This window comes from Acipenser ruthenus, chromosome 5 (assembly GCF_902713425.1).
Source record: "Acipenser ruthenus chromosome 5, fAciRut3.2 maternal haplotype, whole genome shotgun sequence".
NCBI lineage: Eukaryota > Metazoa > Chordata > Actinopteri > Acipenseriformes > Acipenseridae > Acipenser > Acipenser ruthenus.
The window spans coordinates 33,538,241-33,559,017 of record NC_081193.1 but is presented as its reverse complement, the minus strand read 5'-3'; the positions used below and the strand labels follow the sequence as shown (position 1 = coordinate 33,559,017).

Here is a 20,777-nt window from a genome sequence, read left to right as displayed (position 1 = left end):
AGTTTGTTTGGTCTGTTTAAAAACAAGTACAAAGTTTTATAACTTTTTTTTTGTATTATTTTATCTGACATAACATTTGTGAAACTCAACTGTGTGGAGCACTCGTGTTTCTTTAACTTTCCGTGCTATGTGATGTATAACTATGACAGGGTTCTGTTTTTAGAGTGCTGAAGAGGATTGGGGCTCGGGCTTTGGTGGCTCATGTCCGGACATTCGCTGACTTCCTTGTGTACGAGTTCTCCACTTCAGCTGGGGGCCAGCAACTGAATAAATGCATTGAGATACTCAATGACATGGTCTGGAAATACAATATCGTCACATTAGACAGACTGATTTTGTGTTTGGTAAGCTAACAGATGTTAACCATTAGAATATGTTTTTAAAACATGTATGGGCATTTTCCCCTTGGCATGTACAACACATGTTTATTTTTCAAACTAGACGCATGTTTTTTTTTATACATGCTCCTGATTTCCATCCCATAGTGTCAAACACACACAATAAAAGGCATAATCTTTTTTGGTTTGGTAATTTAATTAGACTGGACCAGATTCCCTGCCTACTCTGTTTTACAAAAAATAAATAAGCTCCAAATGTGCACTGGTTTATTTGCAGCACAAACAGAAGCTTGTAAAATTCAGTACATAAGATGAGCTCATTGATATTTGGGAGATGCTCACAAAGAACCAAGCAAATTCAGTCCATCCCAGACTCTAGATGTATAGTAGTAATGGTCTTTCATCCATAACTATAAAAAAAAAAAACTTATTTGATTGAATAGGGCTGTGTGGTGGGTTACACCCCGCCCCTGTGCATGTTTTGTTTATTTTGTATTGTGTTGTAGTATTTTTATTTAAATGTACTGTTTTATTGTTATAATTTAATGTAGTTTGGCAGAGACTATGTTTGCTTCTCATCTCTGCCAGACTACATCTCGTGAGAATGTGTGGCCGGCAGCTAATGACAAATTGGCTGTCAGCCACGCAGATGCGAAAACCAGTGCAGAATGTGGTCAAGGGATAAACTAGGTAATTGATGGCCAGTTAATCCCTCGACCACAATACAATAACCAGCTTTTGCTCGCCAGGGTTGGTTGTTCAGAGGAGGAACGTAAGAGAGAGAGCTATAAAAAGTAAGAATAAAACAATTGCTACTCGTGCTCGTTTTCAATAAATCCGTACACCAGCGCTTCCATCCGCAGTATTGTTGCCTGTCTCTTTCTGGTATGACGTCACCACAAGCCAGCCTGTTCACAGGCTATTAATTTAAATGTCTATTTTATTCCAGTTTAGCATGTACAGTATTTTTCTTAATATATAATTTATGTTTTAAATATACATCTAATGAGCAAGGATCTTAACTTAAATTCCTTTATTATTATTATTATTATTATTATTATTATTATTATTATTATGTGTTAAGACGTTTTTAAGACAGTGACCTGAAATGATCCAGTTGTAGCTGTTTTATTTTCCTTTTAACTGATCTGCCCCATTTAGGCAATGAGAAGCCATGAAGGGAATGAAGCCCAGGTCTGCTACTTCATCATCCAGCTGCTGTTACTGAAGCCCAATGACTTCAGGAACCGTGTGAGCGACTTTGTGAAGGAAAACTTCCCAGAACACTGGATGCAGAATGACTGGCATACTAAACACATGAACTATCACAAGGTAGGGTGTCAAATAGTTCGCTCTTAGCAGATTAAAAACTGCAAAAATAAACCCTGCAGTGAATGTGGAAGTCCTTTCAGCATTAAAAAAACAATGTGTGCATTTTAGATAATTGTAATTTCTTTGGTAGGGTGTAGAGGGGGGGAAATTGCAGGGCAAATGTTCAAAGAACACTGTTAATTTGCAGTGGTGTTTTAATAGGTTTGATCTTTTGTGATTTTGGTATTTGTTCAGTTTTCAAGAATTAAGCCTGAAGATGCTTGTTTCAAAAGTGGTGTATTTTAATGGAATGAACAAATTTAACTTTCAGTTGAGCATACAGGGTCAATAGCCCTGCATGCATTCACAAATGCCTTTTTGTTAATGTCCACATTGACATAAAATTGTATTTAATCTGCATTTGGAATGGGTTTTTAAAGCGAAATAACTGACACCTTGTGCATTGGAGGGTTAAAAATTCCTTAGCACTGTTTTAGTGGGCTAATTTTCTACATCAAGGCATGTGATGAAGAATGTACCATACTGCTGCAGTCAGTTACAAGCTATGTTTAATAATGCAATACAATACTGAGATTACAATACTTTTAAACCTACAAAGCTTAGATAAGCCAATTGTTTTCTATGTCTTTTTACTAGCTACATTTTGTATATACATTTAGTATTGACTGTGACTTAAAGCTCAGAAACTGACCTCCGTTCATATTCTCAGCTTGTATCATGATGTGAGAAGCTGTGGCTGAGTGCAATTGCATACTAATACCAGTGATCTTGATGTATCGTCATTTGTTTTATTTGCCGTAACAGTTTTCTAAAATGTCTACCTCAATACTAAGAATAATATACAACAAAGTCTGATATTATTACTCCACTCATGGGTACTTCAGGGAATCTTACTAAATTTATATACCTAACAGACAACAAAAAACTGTGACCACCTGTTTTCATTCCCAGTAATCTTTTAAGAGGTATTTATGGTGTTTGTATTTTTTAGCCTTTCTGATGTACCTTGTTTTTATTGCACTTGCGACTGACAAAATTAAGTTATTTGTCTATACTTGAAACCATTTTTAACACTGAGATTGTACAGGCGTTCTTATGAGAAGATGTTGTCTCCTCCCTTTCAAAAGATTGAGTCTTACACTATACAAAGTAAACTGACGGGTCTAAAATGTGCAGTGAATGCACTGGATCTAATGTATATAATGTGAAATTGTTTATCATTTTTCACTCTACAGAAGTACCCTGAGAAACTGTATTTCGAAGGCCTAGCAGAACAGGTGAGCCCACCTGTGCAGATCCAGCCCCACCACCTCCCCATCTACTTTGGAAACGTCTGTCTTCGCTTCCTGCCTGTGTTCGACATCGTCATCCACCGGTTCCTGGAGCTCCTTCCAGTGTCCAAGTCTTTGGAGACACTCTTGGATCATTTGGGAGGCTTGTACAAATTTCATGGTGTGTTCTGATTACTCCAATCTCAAGCACATGTTACCAAAATCACATCATTGTTTTCAGAGCAGTGAAAATCCACTGCATCAATTCACTATGACTCATTTTATAAAACACACAGTATGTCAGTAGAAGTGCCACCTAATGTCTTTATTTATATGCACATACAATGTTGATTGTTTCTGGTCTAGGTCATGGCATCTGATTGGTTGGATTAATGAAGTATTTTAAATTCAGTGTGACGTTGGTGCAAAATAACAAATGTGTGTTTTCTCCCAGACCGTCCCGTGACATATCTCTACAACACTCTTCACTACTACGAGAAACATCTTCGTGATCGAACCAACTTAAAACGCAAGCTTGTCCATGCCATCATCAGCTCACTGAAGGAAAACCGTACACAAGGCTGGTGCCTCAGTGAGACGTACCTAAAATGTGCAATGAATGCACGAGAGGACAACCCGTGGATTCCCGATGACACCTACTACTGCAAGCTCATTGGCCGATTAGTAGATAATATCCTTTCATTATGAAAAATTGATACTTAACTGCTGAAAGGCTTGATTATAATAAACGTGGTAGAACAAATGTATAAAAGCCTGAGCCATCAGATATGATTTCATAATAGGTGTATTTGTATTTATTTATTTTTAATCTCCACTCTATACAGATAAATAGTTTTAAATATTTTGTCCCAAACACGCACAATTGAAAATTAACTTTTCAATAATTTTCTTGTTTCAGATTTACTTCTTAATTCAACCTTGCACTGGATGTCAGTCTTTGAAAGAACTATTAAAAGGCTGAATTTTTTTAAATAATTAATTGCCAGTATTTCACTTACTTAGGCTTAATTGCAGGAAATGGCAAAAAATTACTTTAATTTTCTTTTTTAAATAAGACGTTGCATTGCAACAACTTTGTTTATTGGTACTGGTTTCTAAAGTATGTATAATTTCTTTAATGTGTATATTACCAATGGCTGGAAAATCACCCGGCCCTTTCCCTAACTGCGACTGGAGGTTCAATGAGTTTCCTAACCCTGCAGCACATGCTCTCCATGTGACCTGTGTGGAGCTCATGGCTTTGGCTGTGCCAGGGAAAGATGTTGGAAATGCACTTCTCAATGTTGTGCTAAAGAGGTATGTTTATTTTGAATTATAGAGATCACTGCCTCACCTACTGTAAATTAATTGTGTACATACTGTAAAATGGGAGGCCACTTTATTGGAAACTATAAAGAACTAAAGTAGAAAAATGGTGTTATGCATGGGATAGACAATTTGTGTACATGCTGTAATCTTGCTTTACCAGCACTGATCACTAGCATATTTCTACAGAGCTTTTCCACTTCATTGGGAACTATTAGTGGGATAAAGTAAGCAAATCTGATTGTGCAAAAGGGCTAAACAGTGTGTTGTATCAAATAAACAACTGTCCAGCATAAAAGGCCACAAGCAATTTGATGTTAGTTAGTTAACTATAAAATGTGTAGAAACAAACATTTATAACAGTTTAAAAGGTTGGAAGCATCACTATTAGTTGAAGACTACAATTGCAGTGGATTGTGACTATGCTTATGTTTTCTTTTGACTTCTTATTCATAGCTCAAAAAGAAAAAGCAGTTAGCTACAACTTTATTTTTTATTTTTCAAACAGCCAACCTTTGGTACCCAGGGAGAATATTACTGCATGGATGAATGCAATTGGACTTGTAATCACTGCCTTACCTGTAAGACATTTACTGTTACCATATACTTTGTGGATTATTCAATTAAATGGGGAAGGGTGTTTTTTATGCATTACTTTTTACCTTGAATTGGCATTCATGTAATGGCAATAATTGTGTATTTGTTGTGTATCTATGTTTTTACTTGCATTCACATTGGAAATGCTGTGAATTTGAGACAACCCAGTTCTTATGAGAGTGTGGTGCGCGGGGGTACAGTAGGTGTCGCTGTGATTGTAAGTCGCAGATAGTGCGAGCTGTGAAAGAAATAAAATGTAGTCAACAGTATTAACAGCTCAACTGAAATGAAACGCAGTGCGTTGGCTTCTGTGGCCTGTTTTATAAGCGTCAACATATCCTAATAAAACACTAGTATTTTTCTTTTGTATTAAGATACAATTTTCATACCTTATGGTACGAGTTCCGAAAATCACAAAGACGATTGTTTATTATTTGTAAGGTGTTTTTATTTTTAATTCACTTGAAAGAGTAAGCACAGTGATTTTTTTTCAGTTCAGGTTTTTTCTTCTTGTGCTTCAGTTTTGTTTGCTACAATTTGCTTTGTTTTTGCAGTGGTGAAACACAATGTTTGGCTCTGCAAACACAGACACATAAGAATACAGTAGTTATACAATTCTGTGGTTATGGAAGGGATATAACCCTGGCAGTAACAAGTCAGTAAAGAAGGCAGGCTAGTAAAAAATCCCCCAAAAACTCCTTTAAACCAACATGTGTAAAAGCTAGATTTGTTTGTCGGTATGTGGATAGGAGTGAAAATGTACACCGGACCTTGACCTTGCTGTAACCAAGAATTTTGGACCTTCACTAAAATAATTGAGTATGCCTGTTCTAGTACATTTATTTTATTAGAAGCTGATTTTTATTTATTTATTTGTGTATTTGTTTTTAGGAGCCTTACTGGATTGTTCTCCACGATTGCGTTTTGAATGTCGTCAACAGCCCTACTCTGACATCAGAAACTCAGTGGGTCGGGTACCTATTCCAGCTGTTTGATTTCACAGCCTGTCACCAGTCATACTCTGAGATGTACTGTAGCTATGTCCTAGCTTTGGCTCATGCAGTGTGGCATCATTCAAGCATAGGACAGCTCTCTCTCATTCCAAAGTAGGTTGATTTGATGTGTTTGTAAATGTGCTGTCCCTTTTTAGTTTAATTATTTGCTTTAATTATGTGTATAATGCAATACAATTGGTATGTTTGATTTTGGTTGTTGTTGGACATATGCTTCCTAATGCAATGCTAGCCAATAAATGAAAATAAATCTAGAGAGCCAGGAACATGCAGTGGGAAAAGTGATGCAATTCCTTTTGGAGTTTTGAGATGGTAAATAAATCTTCATACAAATGTCAGCTATATGGAAACACTAAAGAATTAATAATGGGTTTTATGAAATTGTGATTGATTTAAAAGTAAAATAAAACATTGCCAAAGTTAAAGCTTCTTGCTGAGTGGGGGCTGGTATTCTAACAGGAATTTCTTACTGACATATAACAGCAGCATGGAATCTTGCCCAGTTCATGTGACAGCCTTTCCATAAACATAATGAATTATGGTTAATCTGGAGAACTAGATATAAAAATGTTCTCGGTGCAGTCTGTTTAGTTAAAAAATTGTCAGATAGATTAAAAAACTTTCATATCCTTATTGTTTTGCTTGTTCAGTTTACAGTTTACAGTTTACTTGGGGCAGCAGTGTGGAGTAGTGGTTAGGGCTCTGGACTCTTGACCGGAGGGTTGTGGGTTCAATCCCCAGTGGAGGACACTGCTGTTGTACCCTTGAGCAAGGTACTTTACCTAGATTGCTCCAGTAAAAACCCAACTGTATAAATGGGTAATTGTATGTAAAAATAATGTGATATCTGTATAATGTGAAATAATGTATAATGTGATATCTTGTAACAATTGTAAGTCGCCCTGGGTAAGGGTGTCTGCTAAGAAAGAAATAATAATAATACAGTGTTACCTGTGCTCACAGTATATTTTCTCTACATACAACATTGCATTTTAAATGTTTTGCTGCTAGTTTTAGGTGAAGTAAAAGTATTACAAGGTATTTCTTGTGGAATTATGCAAGAGAAAATATAGTCAAGAGGCCTAATGCAACTTATTAAAGGAGTTGTGGTACTGCGGTTAAAGTGCAGTGCATGTCTACATAGCCCCCTAACAGTTGGTTATAGCTGGTTCATTTAGCACAATTTTACCCAGACCCAGAGGTAATCGTTCACAGTGAAGTAAATATGTATCGTTTGACTTGTAACAGGTTTTTGTCGGAGGTGCTAAAACCAATTGTGAAGACAGAGTTCCAGCTGCTGTATGTGTACCACCTTGTGGGACCATTTCTACAGAGGTTTCAGCAGGAGAGGATAAGATGTATGCTAGAGGTAAAGTCCAGTCGTTGCATTTTATATATTAAACTGGCTTCCAGATTTTACTGATATTTTCATTCAATGATTATATTTTATAAATGCTTCCACATATTGTTCCCCAAGCTTTCATCACAACATGTTCAAATTTAGTAAGAGTTCTTACTACTCTTTTAAATTGCTTCCTTACATAATATTTGAATTTCATATACCGGCACAAAGACAAATACCTAATTCCTTGCTTTTGAGCGTGGTTCTTTTATTGTAGTCAATATTTAGAGTAAGGAATAGGAAAACCGACTATTAATTATTAATTACATGATAGAAAGGAAAAAACAATAATGTTTTGTGAAGAATTGTTGTCAGTTGGTACATTTTTTTAAATTTGCCTTTTGATATTTCAGATGCTTGTACAATAATTCTGACGGCTAAAGAGGTTATTTTAGATTGCTAAATATTGAGTACTAATCCTAGTGAATTTATCTCCTGAGCTGTCTGCAGATTGTTCCAGCTCAAAGTTACAAATTAAAAATGCCATTGTGTTTTTATAATTGTATTTCCGCTTAACATGCCAAACAGTGAGTCATGACATTAATGTCAGATACAAACATTTTTCATATCTGACCTCTAACTAAAATATGACTCCAAAATAGCTTGTTTATATGTCTAGCAATCAAGTAGTTTTAAATGTATTTTTATTTCTTGCAGATAGGGGTGGCTTTTTATGAGATGCTCCAAAATGTTGACCACTACAACAAACACTTGAATTACATGGACCCCATCTGTGATTTTCTTTATCATGTGAAGTACATGTTTACAGGAGACGGCATCAAAGAACAAGTAAGTTGATATGATGTTAGGCATACTTTATGATCTTTGACATCTATTATTTATCTGCCGGCAAGTAACAGGCTGTCAAACTCTGTGCTCTTGAGAGATTTAACCTGGAATTGACTTTATACTCATTCTTTATACATTAGCAATGTGTGAGGTAGCGAGCTTGATTTTCAAAGAAAGTACGTGAACACATTCATTGGATTGATTCCGAGTCATCCTGTTTTTAATCTTAATTTTCAAACTAATGTGACCGGGGGGGGGGGGGGGGGACACAACAAAACAAAATCACATTGTAGCTTGCTTTTTATTCTGTATGATTAAAAAAAAAAAATACATGGGATTTTTTTTTCTTTTACTTTTAACCAGGTGGAAAAAATTATTTGCAACCTGAGACCAGCAGTGAAGCTTCGCCTGCGGTTTATAACCCACATCAGCAAAATGGAGCCAGCTGCTGCCTCTCAGCCAGCTAGTGTTGCATCCCCAGCACCCCAACCCCATCCAGGGACTGTTAATGTGCCCCTGACAGCATCACAGTAGTAATCTGAAACATACAATGAGATACAGAGGAAAGACAGTAGCCTGAAAAACACAGCAGTATAATGAACTTGCCATTCGCTTTTTTTTTAACTGTACATAAATAGGAGTGCAATGAACAATGCAATGTACCCAAGAAAGGACATCATTTGTACTTCAGATATCAACAGCTACTGACTGTACTGATAGACATAAAAAGCATCTTGCTTGTCAATCTGGTCTAAAGGTTGATTAGACAAGGATCTGTTTGTATCAAATGCAATTGTATGTATGTATGTATATATTTGCATATGTGTTAGAAATCTCTAGCTTTTAGTCTTAAATCCGAAAGGTAGTGTTTTAAAAATTCAAGATGATTGCTTCTCTGAAATTCGTAATAAGAATGGTGGTATAATAGTGCTTTTTCTGGGGGGGGAAGTGTGATAACTATGCTGAGACTAAAAGGATATGGTGTCTTTTGGTTATTCAAACTTGTGTAATTTTTTAAAGAGGTTTCATTTTCTTGTAACAGTAGGATAGCGTGTGCCTTGAAACAAATATTTTCCAGTAATTTTGACAGTAATGTATCACAGCTGATTCTGTGTATCATAAAAAGCTTTTTTCCAAAAACTTGTTTTTGTCTGGGTAATTAGAAAACTGTTTAAACTAAACTCCCAGATACTCTATATAAACATCTTTAACAATATGCGCTTGCCCTTCTATTAGAGCAATTGTAATGGGATTCATGACTGTAGAGCACAAACAACTTTATATATACAAGAATGCAGAAGTTTTTTTTATTATTATTTTCTTTGGAACAAGTGAAAAATTTTCCAATGTTTTCCAAAAAAAAAAAAAAAATCTTCCAAAAGTTCCACTCATAACAGTATTACAATCTGTTTACAGTTCACTGATACATATGTTGTATACAAAAAATGATTGAGCTTTGGTTAGAATAGTGCCTTGTCCTTTTTATGCTAATATATTTTTAATAGCTTCAAATGTTAAACACCTGCCAATCCAGTCAAGAGCTGACTGTCTCCATCTTAATACAGCAGTAGCAATAGTGTGAGGTGATGGTGTTGGGGTAGCTTTTGAGAGGTATGAATGTTAGATATGGTTTTCTCTTCACAAGTAATCTTCCTCTACCTCGCACTGTTTTACTCTTGCTCTGCCTTGCACTGTTTTATCAATTGTTTAATATTAGCCATATTTCCATCAATAGACCTATCAATGATAACAAACAAGGTTTTAAAAAAAGTTTTTAAAATCCTATTAAATAATATACCTATTATTCAGTGTAATGTAAGTGTAGGGTTACATTTTTATTTACTGACTTTCAAACTATATTCTAATGTTGACATTGCAATCTTTGCTTCTAATGAAGTGATAGAAAATGTTTTGTGGTGCACATTTAACTGCAAGCCACATTGTCAATGCAACATCAACTGTAAATAAAGAAGTTAATCAAAGGCATTTTTGGGTGTGCTCTCAAGGAGGATATCTATAAAATACATCTTATGAACTTGACTTTGATATTTTAAATATTAACATGAAAATAGGATAGTTTAAGTGACTGAACAAATTAAATTCTTTGACTAGGTTAGTTGAGCCAGTTAACGTGCGAAAATAAAACTTATTACTTTTTTTAGTAGCCATGGAGTCAGGAGGTGTAAGTGTCCAGTGTTACAGCATTTTAGTTTGCTAAAACGTGGTTGTGAGTGTTAGCTCACTGTCATCTGCTCTCAAGCTCTTGTGTAAAGAGGCAGCTGGCTTGTCCTAGCTCTTGAATACTTGTGAGGAATTTGAGTGGCAAGGGAGTGTACAACGACATTCTAAAAACGGTATGCTGTTGCACAAACTACCTGTAACACACTTTAATGCTGCAGCAGTCTATGGGTGAGTTTATTTATCAGTGTCCAGCAAATGCTGCTATAAACACATCTTTCAGAATGCCAGCCCAAAACGGGCATGTTATTCCATGCAGCAATTCTTATTGCTGTCCCTGTACTCCTGCATCCAACATTAATAATACATTAAAACATTTGTCAAGTAAGAGAGTGGGACCTCAGGAATTTCCTAGCAGTCTATAAATGTTTTTTTGATCCTGATGGACATCTGGCATATAATCCAAATTAAGTATGTTGCTCAGTTCTGAAACCTCAGTGGCATTTTAAAACCGCACATTTAACAACATGGCTGATGAATTGCTCCCTGGAATCCTGGCCTGGAACACAACAGATGAACTGGGGAAAAAAGCATATCACCAGACGCAGGACTTTAGCTGCTGAAAGAATACAATTCATAAAAAAACTTCCTAATACTTTGTGTATGGTAACTTCTTTATTACACAAAGATGCAATGTATATTTATGCAACCTACAATTTTGGGCACAGGCAATGAAACAATAGGATGGGGCCATCATGAATATGCACACATCTTTGTAAATTGGGTGTTTTTGGTAATCCTTGCAAAAATGTAATTGATTTCACTCGTGCAGAGGATTACATGGGTAATGAAGATATCACTTAGGTATACTGCCTTCTTTGTAACATCCAGGTAATCCATGGCACCAATCCATGGTTCGAAGTAATGACAGCTGTGCAAGGATTCCTTAAAACTAGGTGGATACATTAATCTTGAATCAACTACTTTTTCAGTTTGTTATGCTATACAAATGTATATATTGGGCAATCTTTCAATTTGGAAGATGAGGAATTGTCTGATTATAATACCAGCAGTGCTGGACTTTTCTTTTTCCTGTCTTCAGTATATTACCACCTACATTACTTCTGAAGAAGAAAAAATAAAAGGTGAGACATTTTGTTCTCAATAGCAGTCTTAGAATAGCTTGCTATGTATATTTGCTTGGCTATTTTCACCACAAGCTTGTTGTACATGGATTTTTTTTTTATTAAAACAGATACAAATATATTTTAAGTTATTGTTGTATCGATTCAGTTTCATTACATTAGTGTCTGAGTAATGCATCTGAAGTGGCTTCACTAGGCATCAGAAATTAATATTTGTAATTTAAAACCTTCATGTTCCAATACAGTTGAAAGAACATATGCTGCGTCGTGACATAACAGATACTTAACTCTGACTAATACAAATCAGGCAAGGTATGTGCACTTCAGAAGCCTTTTTTCTACTGCCTAAAGAATGGATTATTATTATTTATTTCTTAGTAGACGCCCTTATCCAGGGTGACTTAGTCGTAAACAAAAATACATTTCAAGAATTACACTACAAGTATTAATACAATTAAGAGCAAGATAAAATACAATGACTTTGGTTCTAGCAAGTACAAGTATATGACAAAATATGATTCAATAACGGAGCAGATAACAGTGTCAGTGATAGTTACATCAGGATATAATTAAATACAAAATACTACAGATTAAATTACAATTGACAGATTACAGTACTCTAAAGTACAGGATTAAAATGCAGTAAAATAGGGAGCAGATGAGAGCAAGTAAAGCGCATTTAAGGAAGAGTGATAAGTGTCCAGAGGGAAAAGAATTCTACAGGTGCTGTCTGAAGAGGTGAGTCTTGAGGAGGCGCTGGAAGCTGGTCAGGGACTGGGCAGTCCTGACATTTGTAGGAAGGTCATTCCACCACTGCGGGGTGAGGGTGGAGAAGGAGCGGACTGGAGGCAGGGGAGCGTAGAGGAGGTAGAGCCAGTCTTCTAGTGCAGGAGGAGCGGAGAGGTCGAGTGGGGGTGTAGGGAGAGATGAGGGTCTGGAGGTAGCTGGGTGCAGTCTGGTCAAGGCATCTGTAGGCGAGTACAAGAGTCTTGAACTGGATGCGAGCGGTGATCGGGAGCCAGTGGAGTGAGCGGAGCAGTGGAGTTGCGTGGGAGAAGCAAGGCAGAGAGAACACCAGGCGAGCAGCGGAGTTCTGGATGAGCTGGAACGGATGCAGGGAGGCCAGCCAGGAGGGAGTTGCCGTAGTCTAGGCGGGAGAGTACCAGGGCCTAGACCAGGAGCTGTGTGGCGTAGTTGGGATGACGTCTCTAAGGATAACTTGTGCTGATCAAATAATGGGGATTTAATTGCATTTCCTCCAGGAAGTACAGTAGTTTAAAAAGCAATAAACAATTTATTTAGACATGTTTTTAAACACCTTCCAGCAAAAATCGGATGGGTTTATCTAGAGTACTGCATAAAACGTGTTATATATTTTATTAAGTATATATTTTATTTATTATACAGCACATGGAAACAATACACATTTAATATAACTTGCTGGAAATAAGGCTGTTTTACTGAAAACCAATAGGAAAAATTAAAATTCAGGAAAAGGGAAGCCTGGTGTCTGAAGCATAGTGTAATTAAATTAAGACAAGGGTCAAGGCCAGGGAACACAGGACAGGGATCGATACAGACCAGAGACTACAGCCCAGCAAGGACGGGAGGGGATGAACAAAATTACCAATGTCTGGAATGCTCAAATACAGCATTATACTTTCAATAGCAGGCAGGTGTGTTAGAATACCTGAAGTATACAGGGCACACAGCTGGCAGATTTACTCGTTTAAAGTAGAGTGAGGAATTGCTGTGCTGTTTTGTTCTGATAGGGTTGGTACAATGATAATGCTTAGATTACACCTTTAGTATCCTATTTCTTATGGTGATATGCAATTTGGGAGGGGCTATGATGAGTACCTAGGGGGGTTCTCAAGGTAACCTTGGTATATTCATCTCAGAATGGTATTTCAGGTAATTAAATTCCTGGTTAAATCAAGGGTTTAATTATAACTCATACTTATATTAGAAGTTAAAGTTCTGTGTTGAAATCCTTTTAGGTGGAAGACTGAAATTATTTGGACTCGTTAACCCCCAGTCTAAATAGCTGTCAAATGAGAATGGCTTTCATTTGAATAACCTTCTATAAGGTAAAAGATCTGCACCCCAATCAGCACAACCTGTCCCCAAGGGGTGATGCTGAATGGAGGTGGATGGTGAAGAAAAAAGAGGTCTTATAATTCCATCCCTTTAACCTTTTAGGGTCTGAGCTATTTTCTCCTGTTTTTTACTGTTGTTAGATTTGTTGCTATAATTATTTAACTATAAAGGTTACAGGTACATGTCATACATGAAATGAATGTGCACACACTAGACTTTCATTAAAAAAGTGAAATAGTTTGAAACTCACCCTGTACAGATAACAAAAACCACAGAAAAAAGACAGACACTTTTTAGAACATTATTTATTGTTTGTAAAAAATATTTTAGCATGGCAGCTCAAATCTGACAGTGCACAATGATACCTCAACAGATAGAGAACATGGACATTTTTTTAATTTAGTGGTCGCCAATGATTTTTTATTATTTTCTCCCCAATTTAGTAATGTCCAATTATTTTTTAGGCTCAGCCCACCGCTACCATCCTCGTGCTGACTCGGGAGTGGCGAAGACGAACACACGCTGTCCTCCAAAGAGTGTGCCGTCAGCCGACCGCTTTTTTACACACTGCAGACTCACCATGCAGCCACCCAGAGCTGCAGCATCGGAGGACAACGCAGTCCTGGGCACCTTACAGGCAAGCCCGCAGGCGCCCGACCAGACCACAGGGGTTGCTGGTGCACGGTGAGCCGAGGACACCCTGGCTGACCTAGCCCTCCCTCCCCCTGGGCTGCGCTCGGCCAATTGAGCGCCACCCCCTGGGAGCTCCCGTCCTCGGTCAGCAAAGGAATAGCCTGGACTCGAACTTGCGATGTCCAGAATATAGGGTGCATCCTGCACTCCATGAGGAGCGCCTTTACTGGATGTGCCACTTGGGAGCTGGACATTTGTTTTTGAACAAATTGGATAAAAAATAAAGGAATTATGGCCATATATACACAAGGGACTGAAAGCAACAAAAAAAAAACAGATAAAATGTGCAAAAGAAAACAAAAACAAAAACCCATTAAAATTATTTGTCCCATGCACCCTGATCATGTGGCACAAGATGAGGCTGTTCACTGTGGCTTGAATAACCAGCAAAGTGGGGACCAGGGCAAAATAACCCTAAACAGCTCTGATCTCTTGCATCTGATTTTCAATGTCACCATATCTCTTTTTTGTAAAGATTTTGTGTGAAAATGTTTGCTTACTGCAAGGTAGGTCTGTCTTTAGCTCAGCAGCAACTTTCCAAAACACTCGCATTCAAGGCTATCTCCTAATATGGTCAGCTATCGGAAATACACAATACCGTGATAATGATAACGACTGCCATCGGCAGTCGTAGGTATGAGTATAACCACGGCAGTTCTAGTGTTAAAGTAGTCCATAAATGTACATTTTGTGTGTGTTTTGTACAGACTTTCTGCTGGAGATTACATGAGATTAAGTCAGAAGAACGGGATCTTGACTGCTGAAACCTCATGAGCCACAAGCATGATTCCTGCTCTGGTTTACATGGGTTTTTACAACTATTTTTATCATGAGAAAGCGACTGACCCTGCCTTTAAAGTCGCACTGCCAAAAGGACGTCCTTTTGCTGTTTCACGATATATTTACGTGACAACGTCACACAGTCATGACTGTAAAATCGATTTTCACGTGCATGTAAACCCAGCCACAGTTAACTGTGTCTACTCTGCAAGGGATGTATTAAATATGAGATAAGCCTGCCTAAGACACTAGGATATACCACAGATATAATGTGTTTGTTCTTTTGGTTCTGTGTTTTAAATGTTTTTAAATGATACTGTGGGACTGATCACAGGCACTGCTACACAAGGGCTAATCCAGGATTTACCTTCTCACACATTTGACCTGATGAAACCCTGCAGAAAAATGTCAGCATGAATACCCGGGTTTCTTTAAACATGGTAAGTTTCATTCATGAGCTCCACATTGAATAGGGTATGTGGAAAACTAGTCATTTCTTATCTGAATCATTCCATAACCAAAAACGAATTGTCGGCTTGTTTTTACCTTATTTGAATATTACCCTGATTGGTGGTTTCACTCTAAAATTGTCAGTTTTGACTTTTTCTATGTTTGCTACCGAAATGTACAGGCTTTCGTTTTAAACTACGTCTATTGTATGTATGCTTTCCTCCTCTTATATTTTAACACTCCCTTCCTGATGACAGCATTTAAAACAGGAGCAGGTTTGTGAATAGAATGTGAGTAGAACTAAAAACTTAAAAAACTCTGATTTTTGATAGACAAATGTTTAAAAGTATTTGTACTATTTTTAGTAAATGAAAATGTATTAAAATTAATTAATGCATTTTTTTTTATTATTATTACTGGCTGTCAGGATGTGAGTGGTGTGGGGAAGAATACAATGTCCCATTTTTATTTTCACAAAGATTTCCTTCTACCATCAGTGGTATTAGGGACTTCAAACTGTGGTCTTGAAGGTCCCAAACAATAGACAAAATAAACAATAAACGCAGTGTCCAGGGTGCAGGTGCTCATGCTCCGTGGTGCTGTATCTGAGTGCAGTGAAGTTGCAGTGTAGATGCTCCGGTTGATGGTGCTCGCTGTGTAGCTTCAGCTCCTGTGGTCTCCGTCTACCAAATACAAAACCAAAACAAAAGCGCTCCAGCGCGTTTGTGTTTCAGCGTAAGGGTCTGTTCTCACATAGCTGCATCCCCTTAGTACTGCTAAACTCCATTCTGCGATCAGTGCGGCACCATGCTCTTATCTAAGTGCCAGACACAACACAGCTGATCACAATAGAGCTGTTCAACAGTCTTACAGCTACGGCCTTTTCCCAAGATGGCTGACTTCGGGTTCCGTCCTACCATCGAGTCGGCCCATCCCTGTGAAGGTGTACCACCAACCTTATTTAACGCCCTTCCTGGTCGGGAGGTAGATTTGCAGCTCAGATTCCTTCTCTCCCGTTCACACTGGCTCACAAAACTTTTTCATCTTTTGGAGGTCTATACAACAACTGGAATGCTTCATACACCACAGGGGCCTTGTGTTTGACACATCGGTATCAAATGGTATTGTAGCGAGCAGAGGTAATTGACACACACACCAAAGCTCTTTCAAGTACAATGTGTTTTTTATTGGCAGCTAACAACGACTAGCACTATCCACTCACTTACTCTCAGTCCCAGGCCACCCCGGAGCGCTACACCGACTCCCAGGGTGACACACACTCAAACAAGGGCAAACACAGAATGGAGTCAACCATCCCAGAATTATAAAACACAACAAAACAGACAATAAATGTAATTATGAACGATAATAAAAACAATGACTGACTCCATGCCCGCTACACAGCCCCCATCTCAGGGCCAAACGTCCCGTCGGCCTAATGTTCAGTGTCCATAATAAAGTCTGAGAGTCCCAGAGGCGGCTGACAGGAACACTGGCCGTGCCTGCACGCAGCTGGTGACCCCGGGGATTGCGGTGAGGGAGGAGTGCTTCCCCAGCTTCCAGGACTGGCCTCTACGCTGGTATGTGGCCAAGCGGTCTTGATGGAGCACAACCGCTTGGCCACAGGTCCACAGCTGCACTCACTAGGTCACCTCGGAGAGCCTCTTGATGACAGCACATGGGCCCTCCCAGTGACTGGCCAGCTTGGGGCAGAGTCCCTTCCGCCACTGGGTGCAATAAACCCAGACTTGTCCCCCAGCCTGGAATCCACGGCCCCGGCCACAGGTGTCATACGCCCGTTTCTGCTGCTGGCCAGCCGATGCGAGGTGCTCCCAAGTGAAATCAATGGCGGTGTCCAGCTGGTCCTACAGCTGCTGGAGGTACACAGGGCCATCCGGTTCCGGGGTGTGGAGCTGGGGCAGCCTGCCGAACATGATATCCACTGGGGTGCGGAGGTCTCTCCCAAACATAAGAGCCGCAGAGCGTGGACTCTTGGACTGCAGTCCGGTAGGCCATTAGGACCAGGAGCAAGTACTGATCCCAGTCGAGTTGGTGCGGTGAGGTCCACATAGGGAGCTGGGTGGCAAGCATCTTGTTAAACCGCTCCACCAAACCATCGCTCTACAGGTGAAGCGATGTTGTCCAGGTTTTCTTTATGCCCAGCTGAACATATATTCCAGCAGTGCTTCCACGCAACGGGTGGTGCTCTCATCTGGAATGGCGTACACCTCGGGCCACTTTGTGAAATAATCCATGGGCATGAGGACGTACTGTTTGCCCCGCTCTGTCTGTGGAAAGGGTCCCAAGATATCAGTGGCGACAAACTCCAGTGGTGCCCCCACCTGGTACTATTGGAGCGGAGTGTGTGAGTGGTTCAAGGGGCCCTTCAGGGCAGTACACCGATCACAGCGACGCGTGTAGATTTCCAGGAGAGCTTGGGGAACCACCACTTGTAGCCGTTTCTGTCCTGTCCCAGGGTCTGTCCATGCATGGTATAGCACACTTCCCCAGAGGCTCAAACATTCCCATTGCGCCACCAGCGCTTTTACCTCTGGGGAGAGGGCTGACACTGCCCCCCTGGCTCGGAGTGGAATCGGAGCCTCGCCCCCCATGCTGTGCTGTGCTGGACTAATCAGGTGCACCCACAGTTCTCCACTCTCACAGCAAAAATGTCCCAATAACCCCTCAGTAGCTCCCATAGTTGGTCCTGCTGGCTCTGAGACAGACCCTCCTTGCTCTGCTGCCACAGCGCCTCCACCGCATCTGCTGTTCCTGGAGCAGCCGGTGATGTCATGCAGTCATGTGCTCCGATTGCATTTAAATGAACAGGAAGTTATTTAGAGATATCTTTAAAACCCTCATTTTAAGATATCTCTAAATGACAGTTTGGCGTGCCATGCTAGCACAATCCATATGGTTTCCATAGTATTTAAAGATATCTGTAAATCAATTTGAGATATCTTTATTTCATTTTTAGGTATCTCAAATTGTTTTAGATATCTTAAAAACTGCACAATTAAAGATATCTGGAATTCAATTTGAGATATCTTGAAATATTTCAAGATATCTTAAAATGCAATTAGAGATATCTCTAAATGATAATTTGGCTTGCCATACTTCTCCTGGGGCAGGTGTGCGGCATCCATTCCTTCTGACACCAGTGTAGTGAGCAGGGGAGTAATTGACACTGAAGCTCTTTCAAGTATAATGCGGTTTTTATAGGCAGCTAACAACACAGACAGACAGCCCCTACCCACCCTGGAGCGCTACACCGTAATCATTCTATCAAAGGTGCTAATTTAATTATTGACTACACACACAACAAACAAATCACAAACATACAAATCAACAAATACATTTATATACCGGTATCAGAAATGGCCATACATAAAACACAATGAGTCCAGCTCCCTGCATTAACTTTGGACTGGTTTAAAAAAGTAAAATAGTGTTCAAGTTCTGTTTGTTTTTTTGTAATACAGTATCTGGTGGTTTCAGGCATCTGTACAATTCCATGAGGCTCGATTGTTTGGAGGGTGTGGTGCTGAAAGGATGTTCTTGAAGTCACATTCACTCAACATAACTCTGATAGTTATTTCCCATGGTGTTATCTTGACAGCTGGAGGGAAGTAGCAGGACTACAGTGTCAAGTAACATATAACCATGTAAAAAATTTTTTCAGGAAATGTATTTCCTGTGTAATAAATAAAGCAACTTTAATAAAAGCAAAACATGAAACTTTTTTATATTTTCCGTGCTTTATTTTCCAAGTAGATTTATATATTAACAGTCTCTACTTGTATGCGAGTGGGGCGTGCGTTTCCCAATGGAAAAATAACTATGCATCTGTAGCCCTTGGTTTATTATTCTATTCTTTATCTTATATTGGGACTTGCCACAGTAATAGCTGCAGATGCAGTCAACCGAACATGAAAGGTGTTGCTTCTAGTAAAAGATGTTTTGGTTGAATTCTAATAAGAATAGCAGATTGTAACCAACTTGTTTTTAAATCTTACCTTATCTTCCAAACGATGTCTGAAACATCCCACGGTGGTCAATATAAGATGTACAATGTGTATGTTTTAGGGAAAAAGTTATATAATTAAACCACTGTCATCTTTTAAATGTCTACAATAAGAATACAATCTTAATATTATTATTATTATTATTATTATTATTATTATTATTATTATTATTAAATTCTTAGCAGACGCCCTTACCCAGGGCGACTTACAGTTGTATACAAAAAATACACATCAAGAATTACAGTATAATTAAGAGCAAGATACAAAATACAATGACTTCAGTCCTAATAAGAGCAAATACAAAACACAGTATGATTTGATATCGGGGCAGTTCAAGAGCAGATAACAGTGTTGATAGTTACATCAGGGTTAGATACGAGGTCAAGTGAAATACAAAATACTACAGATTGGGTTAAGTGCAGGATTAAATACAGTAAAATAGGGAGCAGGTAAGTGCAAGTTAAAGTGCATTAAAGGCTATATTGTCCAGAAGGGAAGAGTTGAGTTTTACAGGTGTTGTCTGAAGAGGTGTGTATTGAAGAGGCACCGGAAGGTGGTCAGGGACTGGGCAGTCCTGACATCCGTAGGAAGGTCATTCCATCACTGCGGGGCGAGGGTGGAGAAGGAGCAGGCTCCAGAGACAGGGGAGCGTACAGGAGGTGCAGCCAGTCTTCTACTGCAGGCAGAGTAGAGAGGTCGGATGGGGGGTGTAGGGAGAGATGAGGGTCTGGAGGTAGCTAGGTGCAGTCTGATGCCACAACCTTTAACTTGACTGCATTTACACACTTCTAGGGTTCAAATGTAATGACATTATTATAAATGACACAAGTGTTGCGCAAAAATGAGAGAAGGTACATTTTCCAGTGCACCTGTGGTTCCTCCAAAATAATGTTTTAAACCTGGCCTCAATAAATAAACCAGCCTATTTTTAAAGCTAATCTTATTTACTAAATTGCTTTGTTATAGCAAGCATAGACATAAACCAATGCTGTTAATGAAAATGTATCCACTTCAGCTGTGCTTGATATGGTAGCCTTGGTCCAGGACAGCATCCAAATGAATTTTAAAAAATCATTTGAGGGTCTTTTATCTTTATCTTATTTTTTTTTATCAATCTGTTGCCATTTAGAAAATTATAGGCACCTGAAATCTAAATTCTAGTTATTTAATACTATATTATTCATACATAATTACTGGTAGATTACTCGATTAAGCAGCATTTTTTTTTTCAAATTCAAAAACAATTTAAATGGCACAGTTTTGCTTTCTTAGTTCTGCCACACAAGAAAATAATTATGAATTATGAAAAAAAAACAAGGCACGCAACAGTTCATTTTT

General features: G+C 38.7%; 1 protein-coding gene across 4 annotated transcripts in view; it reads left to right on the top strand.

Moving 5' to 3' along the window:
- Window positions 1-9,208, top strand: part of LOC117402992 (mediator of RNA polymerase II transcription subunit 23-like) — a 32,580-nt gene extending 23,372 nt beyond the window's left edge. For all 4 annotated transcript variants that reach the window (XM_034004781.3, XM_034004782.3, XM_059024058.1 and 1 more), the window contains 10 exons: window positions 164-344; window positions 1,500-1,670; window positions 2,906-3,122; window positions 3,396-3,632; window positions 4,093-4,258; window positions 4,776-4,848; window positions 5,756-5,970; window positions 7,126-7,246; window positions 7,937-8,068; window positions 8,432-9,208. In XM_034004781.3, the coding sequence (XP_033860672.2) occupies window positions 164-344; window positions 1,500-1,670; window positions 2,906-3,122; window positions 3,396-3,632; window positions 4,093-4,258; window positions 4,776-4,848; window positions 5,756-5,970; window positions 7,126-7,246; window positions 7,937-8,068; window positions 8,432-8,602 (1,684 nt within the window). In that variant the 3' untranslated portion in view covers window positions 8,603-9,208. The remainder of the gene's footprint in view (window positions 1-163; window positions 345-1,499; window positions 1,671-2,905; window positions 3,123-3,395; window positions 3,633-4,092; window positions 4,259-4,775; window positions 4,849-5,755; window positions 5,971-7,125; window positions 7,247-7,936; window positions 8,069-8,431) is intronic.
- The last annotated feature ends 11,569 nt before the right edge of the window (window positions 9,209-20,777 follow it).